The sequence below is a fragment of the Salvia miltiorrhiza genome, chromosome 4, assembly GCF_028751815.1.
Source record: "Salvia miltiorrhiza cultivar Shanhuang (shh) chromosome 4, IMPLAD_Smil_shh, whole genome shotgun sequence".
Taxonomy (NCBI): Eukaryota; Viridiplantae; Streptophyta; class Magnoliopsida; order Lamiales; family Lamiaceae; genus Salvia; species Salvia miltiorrhiza.
This window is the reverse complement of record NC_080390.1, coordinates 38,390,250-38,413,275: the sequence shown is the minus strand read 5'-3', so window position 1 is coordinate 38,413,275 and position 23,026 is coordinate 38,390,250. Positions and strand designations below refer to the sequence as shown.

General features: G+C 33.1%; 2 protein-coding genes and 2 long non-coding RNA genes across 4 annotated transcripts; 1 reads left to right on the top strand and 3 right to left on the bottom strand.

The window, feature by feature from the left end:
• Positions 1-1,397: 1,397 nt before the first annotated feature.
• LOC131021521 (uncharacterized) lies at positions 1,398-3,242 on the bottom strand. Its single transcript, XR_009100971.1, has 2 exons — positions 2,984-3,242; positions 1,398-2,008 (listed from the first exon to the last, which is right to left on the bottom strand). It is a non-coding gene; the product is annotated as an uncharacterized LOC131021521 (long non-coding RNA).
• Positions 3,243-6,545: 3,303 nt separating this feature from the next.
• On the bottom strand, positions 6,546-8,255 carry LOC131023406 (uncharacterized; the record flags this gene model as incomplete). The annotated part of the gene is made up of 2 exons (XM_057952947.1): positions 7,430-8,255; positions 6,546-7,132 (listed from the first exon to the last, which is right to left on the bottom strand). Coding segments are annotated over exons 1-2 (1,413 nt in total), but the record flags the coding sequence as incomplete, so codon positions are not given.
• Positions 8,256-9,194: 939 nt separating this feature from the next.
• Positions 9,195-11,039, bottom strand: LOC131021520 (uncharacterized). Its single transcript, XR_009100970.1, has 2 exons — positions 10,781-11,039; positions 9,195-9,805 (listed from the first exon to the last, which is right to left on the bottom strand). It is a non-coding gene; the product is annotated as an uncharacterized LOC131021520 (long non-coding RNA).
• A 2,663-nt stretch (positions 11,040-13,702) lies between these two features.
• LOC131021519 (peamaclein-like) lies at positions 13,703-16,358 on the top strand. The gene is made up of 2 exons (XM_057950748.1): positions 13,703-13,870; positions 16,104-16,358. Exons 1-2 carry the CDS (start codon positions 13,786-13,788, stop codon positions 16,292-16,294), a joined length of 276 nt encoding a protein of 91 aa, XP_057806731.1. The 5' UTR covers positions 13,703-13,785; the 3' UTR covers positions 16,295-16,358.
• The last annotated feature ends 6,668 nt before the right edge of the window (positions 16,359-23,026 follow it).

The following is a 23,026-nucleotide window of genomic DNA, read 5'->3' as shown; positions in this document are numbered from 1 at the left end:
ACTTTCCTTTTTTGAACATGGACCCACAACTTTTCCTTATTTTTTATCCTTTCAAACACCTTATATTTACAAAAAAACCAACCTCAATTCAATCTCAACCACTCATTTCAAAAATTGGTGGGACTCCTTCTCCACTACATAAAAATCACCACCAATTTTTTTAATATATGTGCCCACCAAAAGCTATGCTTTTGGTGACTTTTATATCTAAATATTTTATGTTAAGCATGAACGCAAAAACATTTTAATTAAGTGTGGTCTACCAAAATTAATTAATTAATTAAGACTTTCTTCAACCTATCTTTCTTCTTCTTCTTCTCACTGCATCCGTTCCATTATATTCTCCATTTTCTGTGTGAATACAAGAAATTGTTCTCACTGCATCTGTTCCATTCTATTTTCTTCGGTGACGGCCAGTGAAGGCTGCGACACCTAAATTAGATCTTGCCCCGATTTGTCAGTGACAGGGCCGCCTCCAACCGGAGGCCTAGCCCCAAAACAAGACACCCAAATCGCACGGTGAAGGCTGACACCCAAACCAAACGATCATCTATTTCTCATCTCCCCTTCTCTCTCTCTCTCTCGCCCCAACAGAACACACACACACCGACACACTCCAACAGCGACAAGCGCCACCGCGGTGAGGAGAATAGGTGGAACAGTAGCAGCGACTGTGAAAGGCTGCATGCCATCGCCGCTGATTCCAACCCTCAAATTCCCCCTATTCATCATCATCATCATCATCTATCTCTCTCTCTCTCTCTCTCTCTCTCTCTCTCTCTCTCTCCCTCCCTCTTACCCCAAACAGAACAGACACACACCAACAGCGACGAGCGCCACTGTCGCCTAAACCCTAGCCCCAAAATTATCCTTCACCCTCTTTGATTTCTGTTTACAATGACAACTACTCGCCAATGTTGTAACACCCTAATCTAATTAAGGAGTTAAATATAAAATTTAAATAAATATTTAATGCGGAAGTCTTTTAAAATAATTTAAACTCACTTTTAAAATAAATATTTTTGAAAATAATTTTAAGAAAAAGAAATCTTTAAATAAAATTGGTTTTTAAAGCACTTTTAAAACGATTTATAAGATATCAAAAATTTTCAATAATGTATTCAAATATAAATCTTGATTTTGAAATCATAAATTTAACAACTTTATTTTCAAAGCACGACATGAAGATGTCGGAAAAATAATTAACTAATTAATAAAACTTTTACTAAGGAAAAACTCTAAGTATAAAATAATATCTTTTTAGCAGCGGAAAATATAACAAACTAAAATCTTTATATAATTAAAAATTATGTATGTATCCATGTATATATTTTCGTAAAGATATAAATTCTTAAATAAATATTTGAAATGAATTTAAATATGAATTAAACAAGTCATGACATTAAAATAATATAATAACATTTATTTAAACAAATCACACACAAATCTCAAATAGTATAGAATTTCAGAGTTTACATAATCAAGAGATATCACATGAAATAACATAATATGTTTTAGGAAACATTTATCTTTAAATAGATTCGACGCGCCCATTCGACTCTCCACGCGCCTCCGATATCAATCACCTGAAACTGTTGAATATGGGATGAGCATACAGGGTACACTCAGTGTGGGAACATGCAATAATTGTCCATGTTAATAAAATGGTAACACATATTGTCATAACGTAACATAACTTCCATACGCACTGTGGCAACTCCAAGGACTTTAATGTCCCGGACCCTATATATGGATCCCTGGCGACAATATAATGGTTGCAACCCTGTAACATGAAATCGCATTGTGGCATACCAAGGACGGTGAAGTCCTGGACCAATTATGCTGGCCCCTAGCGATAAATATTTTTACAACACATACGGTAAACACATAATATTAAAATGGACAAATATTAACCACGTGCATGTACTGAAATAAATCCCACACCTGAAACTTGAGCTTTGAAAGTTAACTGCGATAATTTAAAGTTCACGTCCTAATCGCGCCGCACCTAGTCAGATAAATTCAAAATATAAGGGCCTATTTGAATCTATAAAATAATTTAAACTTTATGAATTTATTCTATAAGATAATGTAGAAATCATTGGTTTAATAGTTTTAAATAATAAAATATTTTCTTGTAAAATAAATTCAACTTAATACATAATTTTGAAATCATATTAAGAATTATTACTACCATAATTTATTGGCTAATCATTTCAAATCCACAATAAAAATAAATCAAGCCCAAAACATTATTAACCCACTTTTAAAAGCCCATTCATAAATTAGCTTAGGCCCAAGCCCAAGCCCACTCTCCTCTCTTGCCCTAACTTAAAGATCTCACACACACACCACTACTTCACAATACAAGCTCCATGCGCAGCTCCCTTCTTCCCCTTTCTCCCTCTCTCCTTCTCTCCCTCGGTCTCACCCTTCCGCCGCCACCAGACGGCAACGCCGCCGCCGGAGCTGGCGGCTCTCGCCCTCACTCTCCCTCTCTGCGTCGTCTCTCTCTCCAACGACCTCACCCCCGTGTCTACAGCCCCCTCCCTCTCTCCTTCGGCCGGTAGCAACGGCCGCCATCGTCGCTCCCACGTCGACAGCAGCGCCGCCTAGTCACCGCCTCCCTCATCTCCTTCACCTCCTGGCCGACAGCAGCAGCGGGGCTGCCATCGCCGCCTCCTGCTCCCTCTGTCTCGACCAGCAAGGCACGGCAGCGGTCGAGACCACAGCGCCGCCGCCCCTGTCCTCGCTGCTTCGCGCCCTCAGTCCGGCGGCCATCAACATAGGGGTTGTCGATGTCGCGCTTCACCGGCTGTCCAGCATCCGCTCACCAACAATTCCCATCCCTTCTATTTCTATCTTCTTTTTCATGTATTTAGCAGTATATATAAAATTACAGAAAAATAGATGTATGCATGATTGGATTTTTGAAAACAAAGTTTTTGAAATGAAATAACTTTACAAAAGTTATTAAAATTACCGATTGATGATGTGCAGTGAGAAATGGCAGATTTGAGTTATTTTGTGAAAAGAGCAAATGGAGAAATCTGTTGATGGTTTATGATTTGAAGCTGATGGAATGAGAATGATACAATGAGGTTTAAATAGATTGAATTACTCGTTCGTCAAAGATTTGAATGTGAAAGAAATCAAAAATTTGCTGCTTGTGGAAGAAAATCAAATCTTACGGAAAGGAAATTTAATTCAAGTTTGGCATGCTGTGATGTTTGTCAAATACTGCAAATACTGATACTGTGATGTTTGTCAAATACTGCGAATACTGATATGTAAAATATGGAATATTGATTGGAGTCTGCACAAGCAATTCTCATTCTTTTAGTTGATAAGTTATAAATATTTTAACTTAATAATTATTTTAGGTGCATCATAAAATTTGGACAATAATAAAAGGCCTAGTATTAAATAAGAATTATATAAATACTTTAAATATAAGGCCCAACAATTTAATAATTTTATGTAAATATTTGTCTATGACTCAAATTAACTAGAAATACTTAAAACATAAATCTATATAGTATACATTTTTAGAAGATCTATAATTTAAAATCATACATCTAACTAGGAGCGCGATTAGATAATTCATGACATAGACTAAAATTTTAAATAACCTCACAATTTAAATATGAAATGCTTCAAAATAATTTAAATATGAAAAACAAAAAAATTTAAATGAATTATTTGGTTTCGGGCTGTCACAACCCTACCCACTTAAATAAAATTTCGTCCTCGAAATTTAACTTACTTGGTTCTAACTGGGGATATCGAGCTAGAATTTCTTCTTCACGTTCCCAAGTAGCTTCATCAGGTCCGTGCCTAGTCCATTGAATTTTGACTAAGGGTATTTCTTTACCTCGCAAGACCTTTACTTTTCGATCTAATATAACACTTGGCTCTTCTTCGTATGTAAGGTCCTTGTTGATTTGGAGATTTTCATAATGGACGATGTGACTAGGATCGTGCAGATACTTTCGCAACATGGAGACGTGAAACACATTGTGCACTGCTGACAATTCAGGTGTTAAAGCTAGACGATAGGCAACATCACCTATGCGTTCTAAGATTTCAAACGGTCCAATAAATCGAGGTCTCAATTTTCCTTTCTTCCCGAATCGTAGAACTCCTTTCATTGGTGCTACTTTGATGAATACTTTTTCGCCAACCTCGAAATATAACTCCTTTCTTCTGCGATCTGCATAAGATTTCTGTCGATCCTGCGCCATTTTAATCCTCTCCTTTATCTTTTCAATGACCTCAACCGTCTTCTCAATGATTTCCGGACCTAACACTTTTCGTTCACCAACTTCGTCCCAATATAATGGCGATCTACACTTTCTCCCATATAATGCCTCATACGGAGCCATTCTAAGAGTTGTTTGAAAACTGTTGTTGTATGCAAATTCGATTAATGGTAGATGAGTTTCCCAAGTGCCTCCAATATCCATGATACTAGTCCGCAACATGTCTTCCAAAATTTGTATAGTCCTTTCGGATTGTCCGTCTGTTTGAGGATGATAAGCTGTGGAAAAGTTAAGTTTAGTTCCCATAGCTGCGTGTAAGCTTTTCCAGAATCTGGATGTAAATCTTGGATCTCGATCAGAGACAATAGATACTGGCACTCCATGTAGTCTAACCACCTCTTGAACATACAGTCTCGCCAATTGGTCCATCGAGTATGTCATTTTTACTGGGATGAAGTGTGCGGACTTAGTGAGTCGATCTACAATTACCCAAACTGCATCGTGTCCACGTATTGTTCTTGGAAGTCTCACCACGAAGTCCATCGTAATGTGTTCCCATTTCCATTCGGGTATCTCCAATGGATTTAGCAATCCCGACGGTCGTTGATGTTCAGCTTTCACTTGTTGACATGTCATACATCTTCCAACATACTCAGCTATTGACCTCTTCATTCCTCTCCACCAAAATATATTTCGAAGATCTTTGTACATCTTGGTGCTTCCTGGATGTGCTGTGTAAGTCGTGCAGTGTGCCTCATCCAAAATTTCTCTTAGCAATTCTTTATCCTTAGGGACGCAAATTCTCCCTGCATATGTAAGTGTTCCATCACTTGCCAATGAGAAACTTGTATTATTGTCTTTTAACCCCTTACTTTTCATTTTCTGGAGGAAGCTGTTGGTCTCCTGCGCTTTTCTAATACGATCACGCAATGTAGGTTTAACAACTAGTGCTGCAAGCGTAGCCTCTGGGGTATTTGGACTAACCACCTCGAGATTCATCCTTTCAAATTCTTTTATCAAGGTTTCTTGTTGAGTTATCATTGAGGCTGATTGTCCTTCTCCTTTTCTGCTAAGTGCATCGGCCACCACATTAGCCTTTCCAGGGTGATACTGTATGGTACAATCATAATCCTTCACGAGTTCTAGCCACCTTCTTTGCCTCATATTCAACTCCTTTTGCGTGAAGAAATATTTCAAACTCTTATGATCTGTGAAGATCTCACATTTTCCCCCATACAAGTAATGTCTCCAAATCTTTAGCGCGTGCACTACAGCTGCTAGCTCCAAATCATGCGTAGGGTAGTTATGTTCGTGCGTCTTCAACTACCTTGACGCGTAAGCGATAACCTTTCCTTTCTGCATTAAAACACATCCCAGACCTTGCTTCGAGGCGTCGGTATAGATGACGAAATTTCCTGATTCATCGGGTATGGTTAACACTGGTGCTGTTGTTAACCTTCTTTTCAATTCCTGAAAACTCTGCTCGCATTGATCAGTCCACTTGAACACGACTCCTTTTCTGGTTAATTGTGTCATTGAGCCTGCTATCTTTGAAAATCCCTCGATGAATCTTCTATAATAACCAGCGAGTCCTAAGAAACTTCTCACTTCACTGGCGTTGGTAGGTGCCTTCCAGTTATTTACAGCTTCCACTTTCGCTGGGTCCACCTTAATTCCTTTAGCACTCACCACATGACCGAGAAAGACAACTTGATCTAGCCAAAATTCACACTTCTTAAATTTGGCGTAAAGTTTCTCATTTCGTAAGGTTTCCAAAGTGATTCTGAGATGTTCTTCGTGTTGCGCTTTGTCCTTAGAATATATCAGTATGTCATCAATGAATACTATGACAAACTTATCCAAATAAGGGTGGAAAACGCGGTTCATCAAATCCATAAATACCGCAGGGGCGTTTGTTAAACCAAAAGGCATGACTACGAATTCGTAATGGCCATATCTCGTTCGAAAAGCCGTCTTTGGTATATCACCTTCCTTTATTTTGAGTTGGTGATAACCCGACCTCAAATCGATTTTTGAAAACACTCCTGCTCCTTTCAACTGATCGAATAAATCCTCTATCCTTGGCAGAGGATACTTGTTCTTGATGGTGAGTTGATTGAGTTCTCGATAGTCGATACACATCCGCATTGTTCCGTCTTTCTTCTTGACAAACAAGACTGGCGCTCCCCAGGGTGATACACTTGGTCGAATAAACCCTAGGTCCAAAAGTTCTTGCAATTGTGTCTTCAATTCTTCCAATTCCTTTGGTGCCATTCTATTCGGTGCTTTCGAAACAGGTGCTACTCCAGGTAACAAATCGATCGTAAACTCTACTTGCCTATCAGGTGGTATTCCAGGTAGATTTTCGGGGAAAACATCGGGGAATTCGCATACTACTGGAACATTTTCAAGGGTGAGTTCATCATTTTCCTTGCCTACTATGCTCACCAAATAAGCGTTGCAGCCTCCTTTATTCAATATCTTCATCGCCTTCATAGCAGATATCACCATGGGCATTTTCCTTAACTTTGATCCTTGAATAGCAACTTCTTTCTCCCCTGGTATTTTGAACACGACTTCTCTTTCGCGGCACTTAATTGTTGCATGGTTTCGACTTAACCAATCCATCCCCAGAATCACATCGAAATCGTGCATTTCGATAAGGTATAAGTCAGCTTCAAGCTTTCTATTCCTAAAATTCAAGGAAATTTTTCTAGCAATCCTATTAGTCTTAATGGATTCTCCAGAGGGAATACTTATGTTCAAGTCTAAGTTCTCTACCTCCCAAATGATCTTATTCTTTTGACAAAACTTAAGGGAAATAAATGAGTGTGAAGCTCCAGAATCAAATAGAACAACAGCAGGTGTTCCTGATATAATGAGCGTACCCGTCATTGTGTTGTCATCCTCAACTTCTTCTTGTTGTTTTAAGGAAAAGAAACGAGCATTTCCTTTTCTTTCTGGCTCTTTGCCACTTCCTTTGTTTAGCCCAACGTTCATTCTCCCTTCTAGCACATTCCGCTTGTTCTTAGGACAAGTACTCGATGTATGTCCCGGTTCATGGCAAAAGAAGCAAACTCCTTTTCCCCACAGACACTCTCCATTGTGGAACTTTCCACACTTCTGACATTGTGGTTTGGTTACTTGTGTGTTTGCACTGGTGTTACCGCCAAATTTCGACCTCTTATCTTGGAAGTTTCCTCCACTTTGGTTAGGATTTTCCCATTTCCTCTTCATTGGTTGATTTGTCGATTTTGATGTAGGATGGTTTGTTCCAAGAGCCGTGCCCACTTCTTCTGCTCGCTTAACCAGGTCGCTGAAATCGTCAATCACATGTGCAGCCATAATTCCTTTGATGTCAATTCTTAACCCTTTTCTGAACCTAGCGATCATCTTATCTTCTGTATCAACTAGGTGTGGAGCAAAACGGGCCAACTCATTGAATTTCCTTTCATACTCCTCTATAGTCATATTCCCTTGTTTCAACTCAAAGAACTCGGTCTCCTTCTTTTCTCTGAATGAGAGAGGAAAGTATTTATTCATTACCACCTCCTTGAAAATTTTCCAATTTAGAACATTGCGATCTTCCTTCCCCAACAGACGATAGAAATGTTTCCACCATTGTCGAGCGTCCTCTTTGAGTTGAAAAACAGCGCATGAAACTTTCTGCTCATCACTACAGTTGATGTGAGTGAAGATACGTTCAAGCTCTTCCAACCACTCTTCGGCTGCTAGCGGTCCATCACGTCCATTGAATCGTGGTGGATTATAGTTTCGAAATCGCTCTACAGCTTGATCTATCGTGTTAGAGGTTCGGTTTAGGTCGGTTTGGGTAGCCTGAGTTTGGGCCTGCTGTTGGACAAAACCCTGTAAAGCGCTCAAGAATTGACCCATGAAGTCTCCTCCATTTGTTGGATGAGTTCGTCCTGCTTCTGCTTCGTGATTAGTATTTGAACTCTCGGCGTTGTGGGACTGTGCGCGTGTATTCCTCATTGTTCTATATTCAAAGGCACTATCAGTTTCTATTCTACACTCGCTTGAGAGAATGATACTAAAAGAAAATTCTAGGTTATTCGTAATTCGAGGACTATGTTCAAAAAAAATAAATTTTCGTGAATCATACTTTAACATCATGAACTGAAATAATTTCTGAAATAAATTCATTGCTGCAATTAATCTTCAACATAATAACTTGTATACTGAACTTTCTCATAATAACTTGCATAATGAACTTGAACTTTCTGATAACAACTTCAATTATTGCAGCAAATTTAACATAAATTCGGAATATAAACAGTTTATACTCATCCCCTTAAAAACTTTTAAAATAACTTTTACCTTAAAGTCGGAGCACGTAGAGGTCGAATGGATTTTCTCACACATGACATTTAAGAATTTTATGTAAAATATTTTGCAGAGTCTACAGGAAAGTAGACCTGCTCTGATACCATGCTGTAACACCCTAATCTAATTAAGGAGTTAAATATAAAATTTAAATAAATATTTAATGCGGAAGTCTTTTAAAATAATTTAAACTCACTTTTAAAATAAATATTTTTGAAAATAATTTTAAGAAAAAGAAATCTTTAAATAAAATTGGTTTTTAAAGCACTTTTAAAACGATTTATAAGATATCAAAAATTTTCAATAATGTATTCAAATATAAATCTTGATTTTGAAATCATAAATTTAACAACTTTATTTTCAAAGCACGACATGAAGATGTCGGAAAAATAATTAACTAATTAATAAAACTTTTACTAAGGAAAAACTCTAAGTATAAAATAATATCTTTTTAGCAGCGGAAAATATAACAAACTAAAATCTTTATATAATTAAAAATTATGTATGTATCCATGTATATATTTTCGTAAAGATATAAATTCTTAAATAAATATTTGAAATGAATTTAAATATGAATTAAACAAGTCATGACATTAAAATAATATAATAACATTTATTTAAACAAATCACACACAAATCTCAAATAGTATAGAATTTCAGAGTTTACATAATCAAGAGATATCACATGAAATAACATAATATGTTTTAGGAAACATTTATCTTTAAATAGATTCGACGCGCCCATTCGACTCTCCACGCGCCTCCGATATCAATCACCTGAAACTGTTGAATATGGGATGAGCATACAGGGTACACTCAGTGTGGGAACATGCAATAATTGTCCATGTTAATAAAATGGTAACACATATTGTCATAACGTAACATAACTTCCATACGCACTGTGGCAACTCCAAGGACTTTAATGTCCCGGACCCTATATATGGATCCCTGGCGACAATATAATGGTTGCAACCCTGTAACATGAAATCGCATTGTGGCATACCAAGGACGGTGAAGTCCTGGACCAATTATGCTGGCCCCTAGCGATAAATATTTTTACAACACATACGGTAAACACATAATATTAAAATGGACAAATATTAACCACGTGCATGTACTGAAATAAATCCCACACCTGAAACTTGAGCTTTGAAAGTTAACTGCGATAATTTAAAGTTCACGTCCTAATCGCGCCGCACCTAGTCAGATAAATTCAAAATATAAGGGCCTATTTGAATCTATAAAATAATTTAAACTTTATGAATTTATTCTATAAGATAATGTAGAAATCATTGGTTTAATAGTTTTAAATAATAAAATATTTTCTTGTAAAATAAATTCAACTTAATACATAATTTTGAAATCATATTAAGAATTATTACTACCATAATTTATTGGCTAATCATTTCAAATCCACAATAAAAATAAATCAAGCCCAAAACATTATTAACCCACTTTTAAAAGCCCATTCATAAATTAGCTTAGGCCCAAGCCCAAGCCCACTCTCCTCTCTTGCCCTAACTTAAAGATCTCACACACACACCACTACTTCACAATACAAGCTCCATGCGCAGCTCCCTTCTTCCCCTTTCTCCCTCTCTCCTTCTCTCCCTCGGTCTCACCCTTCCGCCGCCACCAGACGGCAACGCCGCCGCCGGAGCTGGCGGCTCTCGCCCTCACTCTCCCTCTCTGCGTCGTCTCTCTCTCCAACGACCTCACCCCCGTGTCTACAGCCCCCTCCCTCTCTCCTTCGGCCGGTAGCAACGGCCGCCATCGTCGCTCCCACGTCGACAGCAGCGCCGCCTAGTCACCGCCTCCCTCATCTCCTTCACCTCCTGGCCGACAGCAGCAGCGGGGCTGCCATCGCCGCCTCCTGCTCCCTCTGTCTCGACCAGCAAGGCACGGCAGCGGTCGAGACCACAGCGCCGCCGCCCCTGTCCTCGCTGCTTCGCGCCCTCAGTCCGGCGGCCATCAACATAGGGGTTGTCGATGTCGCGCTTCACCGGCTGTCCAGCATCCGCTCACCAACAATTCCCATCCCTTCTATTTCTATCTTCTTTTTCATGTATTTAGCAGTATATATAAAATTACAGAAAAATAGATGTATGCATGATTGGATTTTTGAAAACAAAGTTTTTGAAATGAAATAACTTTACAAAAGTTATTAAAATTACCGATTGATGATGTGCAGTGAGAAATGGCAGATTTGAGTTATTTTGTGAAAAGAGCAAATGGAGAAATCTGTTGATGGTTTATGATTTGAAGCTGATGGAATGAGAATGATACAATGAGGTTTAAATAGATTGAATTACTCGTTCGTCAAAGATTTGAATGTGAAAGAAATCAAAAATTTGCTGCTTGTGGAAGAAAATCAAATCTTACGGAAAGGAAATTTAATTCAAGTTTGGCATGCTGTGATGTTTGTCAAATACTGCAAATACTGATACTGTGATGTTTGTCAAATACTGCGAATACTGATATGTAAAATATGGAATATTGATTGGAGTCTGCACAAGCAATTCTCATTCTTTTAGTTGATAAGTTATAAATATTTTAACTTAATAATTATTTTAGGTGCATCATAAAATTTGGACAATAATAAAAGGCCTAGTATTAAATAAGAATTATATAAATACTTTAAATATAAGGCCCAACAATTTAATAATTTTATGTAAATATTTGTCTATGGCTCAAATTAACTAGAAATACTTAAAACATAAATCTATATAGTATACATTTTTAGAAGATCTATAATTTAAAATCATACATCTAACTAGGAGCGCGATTAGATAATTCATGACATAGACTAAAATTTTAAATAACCTCACAATTTAAATATGAAATGCTTCAAAATAATTTAAATATGAAAAACAAAAAAATTTAAATGAATTATTTGGTTTCGGGCTGTCACAAATGTCGTGCTGTAACTAACGACTCTTTCGATTTCTGGCCACCACTGATCCCATCCTTCATGCTTTTCCCTAAATCTGGAAACAACAACGACATCATGAGGGACGAGCGCCGCCGCAGTGAGGGAAAAGGGTCGCCCTAGAGTGCGGCAGGTAGAGAGAAAGATGAAATGGAGTGCGGCTAAGGTTAGTTCATCAATATGGCAAATAGGTTAAATTAAGGGATGATTAAGACTTAACCTAATGAGCTTAATTTAGTCCAAATAATGCCTTATTTTAGAAATGAGCCACTTTTAGTGGGACAAACTAAAATAGAAAGGTGGCCAATTTTAATGGGACGGATGGAGTATAAGATAAATCTTATATACGAGGAACAGAAGTCTTATTTGATATGAACTCAAGTCTCATTTCGAACAGTCATATTTACTACTCTCTCTATGCCACTAAGTATGGCTCCAAACATTTTGTGTGATAGAGTGATTTCATTTTTTTGGAATGAATCATTGTTAATGGAAGAGAAGAAAAAGAAAAGTGAATAATTATTAATGGGATAGATAGAGTATTAAGTGTCATCTCAAACAAGTAATATCATATTTGCTATTATGAGAAGTCATATTTACTATTAGAAAAAGTCATATTTGTTATTGGAAAAAGTCATATTTCTATAAGAAAAGTGAAAAATAAAGTCTTATTTGATATTAAGAAAAGTATAATTCGATTTACATTGAAATAAAGTCTCATTTACGAATAAAAATATTTTATACAAAGTCTTATTTATGAATAAAATGTCTTAAAATCTTATTTTCTCTAAATAAAAGTCTTATTTGAAATTTATGAAATGTCTTATTTGCGCTAGCTAAGCCATATTTAATCACAAGGTTTTGCACAAAAATAAAAAAATATATAAATATAAATAAAAACACTTCAATTAGGAATCAAACCTAAAATCTCTTCCTTCATAAACCTCAAATTATCCATTAAATCGCAAAGTCTTCAATGATCATTATTACTCCCCCATTCCCATTGATCTTGTCCTGTTTTCCCTTTTGAGTTGTTTCATTAATCTTGTCATGTTTCTATATTTGGTAATGATTTTACACTACAAACAATATGGCCTCACATTTTTACACATTTTTACTACACTAATTATACTCTTCTTAACAACTGTGTCCAAAAGAAATGAGACAAGTCTAATGGGACGGAGGGAGTATAAATTTTATATATAAATTGAAAAGGTAAATTGTGACAATATATAAATAAAACATAGAAAAAATATAAACAAAACGTTGAAAAAAAACACAGAAAAATATGCTAAAATACGCAAAAAATTAAATAAAATACAGAAAAAATAAAAGAAAACATTGAAAAAATAAATGGAGAAATAAATAAAATATAAATACTGGAAAAAGCAGAAAAAAAAAGATGTAAAAAAGATTTATAAATAACACCTTATTCATTGAAGCACAAAGGCCTTATTATTTATTATTATAAATCTTTTATAAAGAAATATGAAAAACAAAAAAATAACACATAAAAAGTCGCATGCTAAAGGAATCGAATGCTTATCAAGGGGACGAGAGGTGGAACTTTACCCCACACATCGCCAAGTGCTTGTTTTGAGTTTTTTTTTAATGAAATTATGTTTGATATGTGCATTCCCACGCAATTGGTCTCATATATGAGATCATAAGAAAAAAAAAATATTTTCAGAATGAAAAGTGTACAATTAAAATGATTTCCACGAAACATATACTCCCTCCGTCCCACTGTAAGTGAGACATTTTTTTAGGCATGCACGGGAATTAAGAAATGTATATTTTGTGTGTAAGTGAAAAGTGAAAAAAATGTTTAAAGGAAAAAAAAATTACCAAAAAGAAAAAAATCTCACTTAAAGTGAAACGCTTAAAATAGAAAGAGTCTCAGATAAACATAAGACTTACACCTAAACATATTTGTATGTATGTGCACATATATACGTATGGCCTTCTTTACAACGAAGACTTCACTAAACGTTGTCTTCCAAAGAATCAACAATTTAGTATTTCCAAGACTGACAGCCCATCAATAGTCTGTATTAATACCACCGCCTCCGCGTACAGCCTACATTAATTTACGTGTTTTATTTATTTTATTTTATTTTTATTGATTGTCTGAAGTGTCGTTGCCACTATATATAACACTGCGTAGGAGCTAAGCCATCAGTCTTCGTCTTCCCTCTCTAGAGTCTATCAACCTATACAACATTTACTTTGTTTCTTAGCTTACGCAAAATGAAGATTCTCATCTTCACTTTGTTTCTTTTGAGCTCTTCTTTTCTTGTGGACGCTGTTGCACCCCCGCTCGCACCAGTCCCCGGTAGGCCACAATGCTCATTCTCTCAATGTGTGTATATATGTATTTTTATAGTTTTTGAGTTTGGGGAAAGAAAATGGTGAGAGACCTCTTTATTACTTCATGTATTCACCATTTGAATGTTCATGTAATTATGTATATACCCTGTATGCAGCGTGCTAAGATTACTTTAAAATAACTAAATAAGAGTTACTACTATATCAAAAAGTTAATTTTGTTACTGTAAACACAAAATATAGTTTAAATATAATAAAAATATATATATATAAAAAAATCAATTTTCCTACTTAAAGTACTATTTTACTCATATTTAGAGGAGTTAGTCTTAGTTCATATCTAACAAGTTTCATATATAGTTATGAATTTTGGAAAAATTATGGTTTAATTCACAACTAAACAACTTCGTGGTTGTGAACTAATATAAAGAATGACAGATTGCTTTATATATATATATAGGGGGCCGCTCCAATGAGACCCCCTAATTTTAGTGAGATTTAGGGCACGATCTGGTGAGTTTATTTTATAAATCCTATGCTGATATTGTATGTGGAGGGTGATTTTTTTTCGCAGGGTTCGAATCCTGGAGGGAGCAGAATATTTTAAATTTTGTTATTCATCAGTATATATGTCTTATTCATTATAAATTTTTTAAATTTTATTTTTCATCAGTATATACATCTTGTTCATTAGATATACGTTTTGTTCATTAGTATTATATGCCTTGTTCATTGTACTCATGTTACACGAAAAATAGAGGGTCTCACTGGAGCACGCCCCTATATATATATATATATATATATATATATATATATATATATATATAGGGTTGGGTTCCGGTAGTATCCAAGCTTATAATAGATCTGTAGATCCAAATCTAGACCACACATTTATGACATGTGGCGCATCAAGATGGTGACACGTGGCAAGAAGCTTCCAATCATTTCAAGGCAAAATCTGGAGAGGGGTAAAATTAGAATCTAATTTTTGAAAAAAAAAAATAGATTTTCTCAAAATAGGTATATTTTAAATGCATAAAGTTTCATGCGAGAATACATGAACTTTCATATAAAAATGCATAAAGTTTCATATAAAAATGCATAAGATTTCACCCCACCCCAATGCGAAAATACCAGATTTATTAAAATGAAATGCATTTTTTGTATAATTTAATGCATTTTTATGTAAAATCTTTATGCACTTTTGTTTGATTTTATATGCATGTGAAACATGACTATTTTGGGGGTGGTAATGGGGAGGGTTGGGGGGTGGTGTGGGGTGGGGTGGTGAAAATACCAAAACTGTAAAAATTAAATGCATTTTTCTGTTCAAAGTTATGCATGTGAAACTATATGCATCTAAAATATATCTATTTTAAGAAAATCTAAAAAATATATTTTTTTTTTAATTATTAAATCCGAAAATTACATTCCAATTTTACTCATCTCCAGATTTTGCCTTGAAATGCTTGGAAACTCCTTGCCACGTGTCACCATCTTGATGCGCCACATGTCATAAATGTGTGGTCTAGATTTGGATCTACGGATCTATTATAAGCATTGGATACTACATGATCTCATTTCTATATATATATATTTGTAATTATCTTTTATTTTAACATTAACAAAATTAAGTATTTTATAAGTTTTCTTTTTTAAAATAATGTCGAATCATGTGTTGATATTTAGGATAACAGTTGTAGTCACTTAAGGAGCCGTGGATCTCAAGTTCATATTTGATGTTTCTTTTTCAATGTTTTTTTATTGTTTAGCATAGTTGTTTTTTTATTTTAATTTCATATTATATTTTAATTTAATTTTGTGATTGTTATATCATTTAGTTTTAAAATGTATAATTATTTTATCATTTAGTTTCACTTTTATTAGATAATATAGGTTGATAAATTCAAAATTAGGTTATACTTTAATTTTGAAAATTTTAATTTATTCAGATAAAAAATTAAGTACGATTCATGATTAATAAATTTCATTTTGATAAAAAAATATAATAATAATAAGCTGACACACACAAAATTGTGGGACATTGAATCTCATCCCGGTTCCTAAGTCTGGCCCAAAAATTATGAGACAAAGATTTTAGTGATAGATTGGGGGCGCGCACGGATTCGGGTCGGGCGGTGACATTGCTAAAAGATGGTTTTATTTGTTGACTTATATTTCAGTAATTAAATAACCCCTCCATATATATATAATACATGATTGGTGTTTGTTTGAATTAGACGCAGGTTCTTGCGACGCGATGTGTAACGCAAGGTGCGCGAAAGCAGGAATTTATAAGCGTTGCTTCAGGTATTGCGGTATGTGCTGCAACAAGTGCAAATGCGTTCCTTCTGGAACCTACGGGAACAAATCAGAGTGCCCATGCTACAGAGATATGCTTAACGCCAAGGGTCAATCCAAGTGCCCTTAATAAAATATCATCTTCCTTTGTATTGCATGTTGTTATTTTTATATGAAATATGACTTCACAAGCATAGCATATGCCTGGATTTTATCTGATGCATATATATAACCAAATAAGAAGAAGAAAAACACATGCCACGAAAAATAAAAAAGGAACAAATTGACTGAGTTTGGAATATCTTCTGAAATTTTTGATATTATAAATTATCTTTTACCAACAAACTCTTACTTCTTTTTTTTTTTTATGAAATTACATAATAAATAATACAAACCACACACACCCCACCTAGTGGTTATTGTGGCCGAAAGTATTCGAACCTGTAACCTCTTGGACAACAGGCAACCACCCCAACCACTAAGTCATCCCAAGGGGACACAAACTCTTACTTTTTAATATTAAAGGAATGGGGGGAGGAGTATGAGAAATTTGGTGAAGAAATATGAGATTGACTTTGTATGTTTACAGCAAACTGAAACTATGTGCAGGAAAGATTGGTTTTGTTTTCAAAGAAGCTATAGGCAATGCTGGAGCCTGGAGGTTTACTTAATATTTGGAACAAAGAAATTTTCAGTCTAGAAAACTCATGGGTGTGTTTTGGCTGTAGAAGTAGAAGGAAGATGGGGACACGAACAAATTTAATTCTCAATCTTCAGTGTTTACTCTTCATGTGGGCTTGCTCATAAGAGAATTCTTTGTGATTCACTTAAAGAATAATGCGGAAAATAGAGCGACAATGCATACTTTTGAAATCATTGATAATGTGGAGTTGGATGAATTTATCCGACATTTTGAGCTCATTAATTTGGCACTAAATCAAAAGAGATTTATCTGGTACAGGAGCAATTAATGGAAGCAGCGCTAGCAGAATTGATAAGTTTTTGTTTTCTAAAAATTAGATGAAGATAGGGTCAAATCTAAGACAATTAGCTTTGGATACAAGTATTTCAGATCACTGTCTATTCTCGTTATGGATGAACAGGATGAGTGGGAAAATGTGGAGATTGAAGATTGGAAAGGTTTCATCCTAAAAGAATAGCTTAAATCTTTGAAATAGAATATTGAGTCCAAGACTGAGACAGTGGGCTTGGATGATGTGAAGGAAGGTGATCAAATGTTTAACACCACAATGGATAAGCTTGGTAAAAGAAAAAAAAAACATGGCTTGAACAACAGAGGCTGCTTAAGCTGAGAGAATATCTTCAAGCCCAAAAGGCTATCAAAATAGATTAAGCCTGTATTTGGTTTGGAGCTTGGAAAAAGATTCAATTAATTGAATCTATTTATTACTTGTTGTTTGGTTTGGGTAGTGAATTTACTATTACCCTTACTTCAAAGTAACTCAATCACTCAATTTGTTACCCTTCAAAATAGAGGAGAAACAAAAGGAAGTAAATCCCTTACTAATGATTCATTTCTATTGTTGAACCAAACACTCAATAAAAGTAACGGTTATTGTTATCATTCATCTCTCCTTTATTTGATTTCATTTCTTTTTCATTCATCTACTTGAACCAAACAGGCACTAACGAGATGCAAGTACCAGCTTCTTTCATTGTGTGTTGAAAGAAATAGGAAAAAAATAGGTAGTATATATGAGCTTGAACATGCATTAATGGAACTTGGAAAGAAGATGTACTTGAGGGGAAATACAACATTAAAGAGTTCTTTGCAAATCAGTTCTCTTCCACAAGTTGGTGTAGATCGATTTTGTCAATCTCACCAAAGAAAAGATCGGAGGAGGATGAGAATAACTTTTTAACAACAAAGTTCATTGATGAAATAAAAAACGTAATTTGGGATTTGAAGAGTCCAAAAGCCCAATACCTGATGGGTTCAATTACAACTTTATTCAAAAAAATTGGGAAATATAAAAGGGGTTATGGCCAAAAAATACATGAACTTTGAAAAAAGTTGTAATTTTCACCTTAACTTTCAATTAAGCCCCAAAATACATTAATTTATATTTTTGTTGTAATTTTCACATAAGTTTGACTTTCAACAAAATTATAGCTTAATTGACAATCGAAACTAAGTCAAATATATTAATTTTTTCCTTCTTAGACCTTCAAGCTTCTAAATACTCATCATTATTAGAAGTTAGATCAACATCAGGTGAATTTTCGACTGTCAATTAAGCTCTAATTTCGTTGAAAGTCAAACTTAGGTGAAAATTGCAACAAAAATATAAATTCATGTATTTTGAGGCTTAATTGAAAGTTCAGGTGAAAATTTTAACTTTTTTCAAAGCTCATGTATTTTTTGGCCATATCTAAATCTAAATATATTTGGAAGAAATAAGACATCTTTATCAGCACGTTAATTTTATTCAGTCTTCCATTACATAACTAGTGCGTAACTCGTTGAATTTCGATGAAAAATTATTTTAAATTATATGATATTATTTTTGTATAAATAATTATTTATATAAATTATTTTTAAATTTATTTAATTTGAGTTAATATAGTTAAAATTATATTAATCTAAGTCATATTCCTCAATTAAATGTTAACCTTTCGTTAGAATAATAAATATTCTTTTTATATAAATTTTTATTTAATAATGTGCTGGAAAATGTTGATATTTAAGATTTTATTTCATTTGGGCATAATCTCGTCTGAATCCGATAGGATCATATCATTGTCTAAAGTCCGAAAGACGCATATAATGTTTGAACACCAAACTTTTGAGCATCATCTCGTCTAGACCTTAAAATACAAAAAATAAATTTTTGTGTTTCAATTTTTTTAACATCACTATCTGGAGCTTTAAAAATCAAGGTTGACTTCTGAGATTGTATGATTTGGAGCTTCTAACATCATAACTAACTTGTAAACATCATTTTGTATGGAACTTGAAAAAATCTTGACAAACTTTTATGTATTATTAGCTTCAAATATTATAATTGGGTTCCAAGAATCATCTAGGTTGGAGTTTGAAAGAACAAATTTAACTTGTGAGTATCATTTTATTTGAACTTTGAATGACCACAACTAAGTTACAAGAATTATCTCGTGTGTAGCTTTAAAGATCATGATCATCTTGAGCTTTTAAAATCATAACTAACTTCTAAACATTATCTTGTACGCAGATTGAAAAATCTTGACAAATTTTTGTGCATTATTTCATGTGCAGCGTGAACATTATCTTATTTGAAGTTTGAAAGGTCATAACTAAATTTTGAAAATCATCTCATGTGTAGCTTAAGAAAGTTGATGCAAGATTCAAATTATATTAATTTATTTAGTAATTTAATTGTTAAACTTTCGTAAAAAAATCTATGTTGAATCCAAATTTTATTTTTAAAAATTTATACAAAATATATTATTTTATAACCAAATTAAATTGAAGAAATAATTTACTTAATCACACCAGTTTATTTTTTAAAATTAAATTAATTAGATTATGTATTTAATTAAATAAATTTGATCAAATTGAATTGACAAAGCAATTCAAATTGTATTAGTCTCAATCATTCTGTCAATTAAATGTAGATTTTTAATTTGGAGAGCAAGAGCTTCTTTTTGTGTAAGTTTTATTTTGGTGAATATATATATATATATATATATATATATATATATATATATATATATATATATAATCAATGTGAAATGAGGTGGTTTATATGAATTCTTCACTCAATTGAGATTATTATAAATTTGATACATGATTAAAGATTTCTAAAATATTTTAACATCATATCGTCTATTGTTCTTTATCTAAATTCTTCATTTATGCACTACTAATTTCATAATTTATCTATTATTATTATTATTATTATTATTATTATTATTATTATTATTATTATTATTATTATTATTATTATTATTATTATTATTATATTATTATTATTATTATGGACGAAACTGAAACAAATAAAGTTTTTAGATATGTATGTTTTTCTTCCCTATACAAATAGAATGTACAGATACATTTTATAAAAATAAAAATAAAATTTTATTTATTTTGATAGACGTAAAATAAGATTTTGTTTTAAAGTAATCAGTTTGTAGAATTTGTGTCTTATTATGCAAACATGTAAATCAATGACCGGACGCGTTTATAATTTACATACACGTACATGTCTTAATTCATGATGAAATTGAGGTTTAATATAAAAGAAAAAGAAAAAATAGCATCCCTTGAAAGCACAAATAGCAGACTAACTCAATTTAAAATTATTTTTATTGAAAATTAAGAAGATATATATATATATATATATATAGGGATGGGCTATAGTAAAAACACATCTTTTTGTAAAAACTAAAAACGGCTAAAATGTATGAATTCTATGTAGAACACGTATGAATTAGCTGTGTAACTAAATGAATTGCGAAATTCATACGTGTTTTACATAGAATTCATACATTTTGCAATTCATACAGTTACAGAGCCAATTCATACGTGTTCTACATAGAATTCAGCCGTTTTTAGTTTTTACAAAAAGATGTGTTTTTATTATAGCCCAACTCTCTCTCTCTCTCTCTCTCTCTCTCTCTCTCTATATATATATATATATATATATATATATATATAGGGAAAGACTAAAATAAGAACGTTTCTTAAAATATAAATTAGGAACCATTTTAAATTTTCATGGTTCTGAGTTCGAATCCCAAAGGTAGCAAAAAAATATTTTTCGCAATTCGTACCTTTATACAGTTTATTCATGCGTGTTATACATAAAATTCATGCATTTTTACTGGTTCGTAATTCTTAAAATAAGGGTGGTTTATTGAATAACCGCTCCCTATATATATATATATATATATATATATAAATTCATACAGTATAATATATTGCAACATATACATATAATATATACGCTTTTGAGAAATATAAAATTAATAACAAATATACATCTATTCACTAACATTCAATTAAAATCTTTTATCGTATATAAATTATAATTTTTTTTCTTGTCAGACGTGTAAATCTAATTTTTATCGAGATAAAATAAATAATAAAATTTATTAATTTAGATTATATGTAAAGTTAATAATATTATTATATATATACATTTATAATTAATAATATTTATTAAGATTAATGAATCTTTATATGGAATGTAATAGTTAATTAATAAATGATGAAGATTATATATTACTCCCTCCGTCCGCCAAGATTATGTCACTTTCATGTACAAATTGTACATGAAAGTGACATAATATTATCTTGGCGGATGGAGGGAGTATAAATTTTGAAATGGTGAGATTCTAAATATGCCACATAGGTTAAGGCTTAATCCTATTATAAAGAAGATTATATAGTTCCCTTACAATTTTTAATTACATTTCTCTAAACTCAATGTTTATTTATTTTTGTATAATTCTAGTGAGAAGTATATTTTTTTTGTGAGAACGTGAAAATTATTATAAAAATTAGTACATCTGTTGTTAAAACTAATGCAATGCTCCCTCTAATAAAATGATATATCAATCGTAAATTTTGATAATCGAAATACTTAAAATGATTATTCATTCTTATTTTATTAAGTGATTTTTGATTGTACATTTACATTTTTATATGTATAAAAATATGTGCATCATTGCCATGGGCGGATTTACTTAGGGGCTGCACTGGGCTCCAGCCCAGTGCAACCCCAATCTTTTTTTCTATATATATGTAATATATTTAGTTTAATATGTACATAGTTCAATTCATAGCCCAGTCTAGTCTAAAAAAAGATAATTTTTTTAACATAATAATAAAAATTAATTTATTTTATTAAAACTAGAATAATTTTTAAAAAATGTATAGATGTAGCTCTTTATGTGCTTCAAATGTACCTATTATTTAATCAATAAAAAGAGTACAACTATATATTTTATTAAGTGATTGATTTCTAATTCTAAGTCCATTAAAATTCTACTTAGACATAAAAAAAATTGTACAGACTGTCCAAAAAAAATTGGCTCGGGGGCTACCGCCCCCAAACCCCCGTACAATACCTTCAAGAAGTTCAGCCCCCCCTATCGAGAAATTCTAGATCCGCCCCTGATCATTGCAGATTGAGAATTAATTAGTATAAATCTCAGTGGGCTGCCACGCCACTTGGCAAGTTTTACTAGCTAGCTACTTGCTTTCTTTGCGCAGATTGAGCCAACTAAGTGCTAATCACATGATCAGCCCAAATTAAATTGAATTATGCTTGGTAATGATGATAAGTAGTGCGCTCCTCCTATGATTACGTTTACTTGTTCCCCTCCACGTTTTCAACCGTTGGATATTTAATGGAGTATCTATTTTAAAACATAATATAGCTTATTAATTCCGCATCTATAATCATAACCACGATAATAAGAAAGTATTTTATTTGAAGAAAAGTTAGCTCGATATAGGTGTTCCTCGTAGTTTGTTCTTGACCGACTTCAAACTCTTTTTATATGGTCTTCACCTAATTACAAATCCAATTAAAAAGTAAAAATAGCTCTAAATTATGTTTAGGAGGCTAAAATTCGTTTGAGCGCACCTAAAAATAGTGTAAAAGGCTATTATCCCACGAATATATAGATTAGTCTACCTTACTTTTTATTTGTTGCTTTATATTGTTTCGGTTGGAATCAAATATATTATCAAAACAATTGATAAATTCTTTATATAGTCAGCGACTCAGCAACTCATTTTATGAAAACTTTCCCCTAATTAAGATTCTAAGGTTCATAATTAGTGTCTCAGTTTATGTCATTTACTTTTAGGTTAACAATTGCTTGTACTCATCTTAAAAAGTCAAAAAATAAA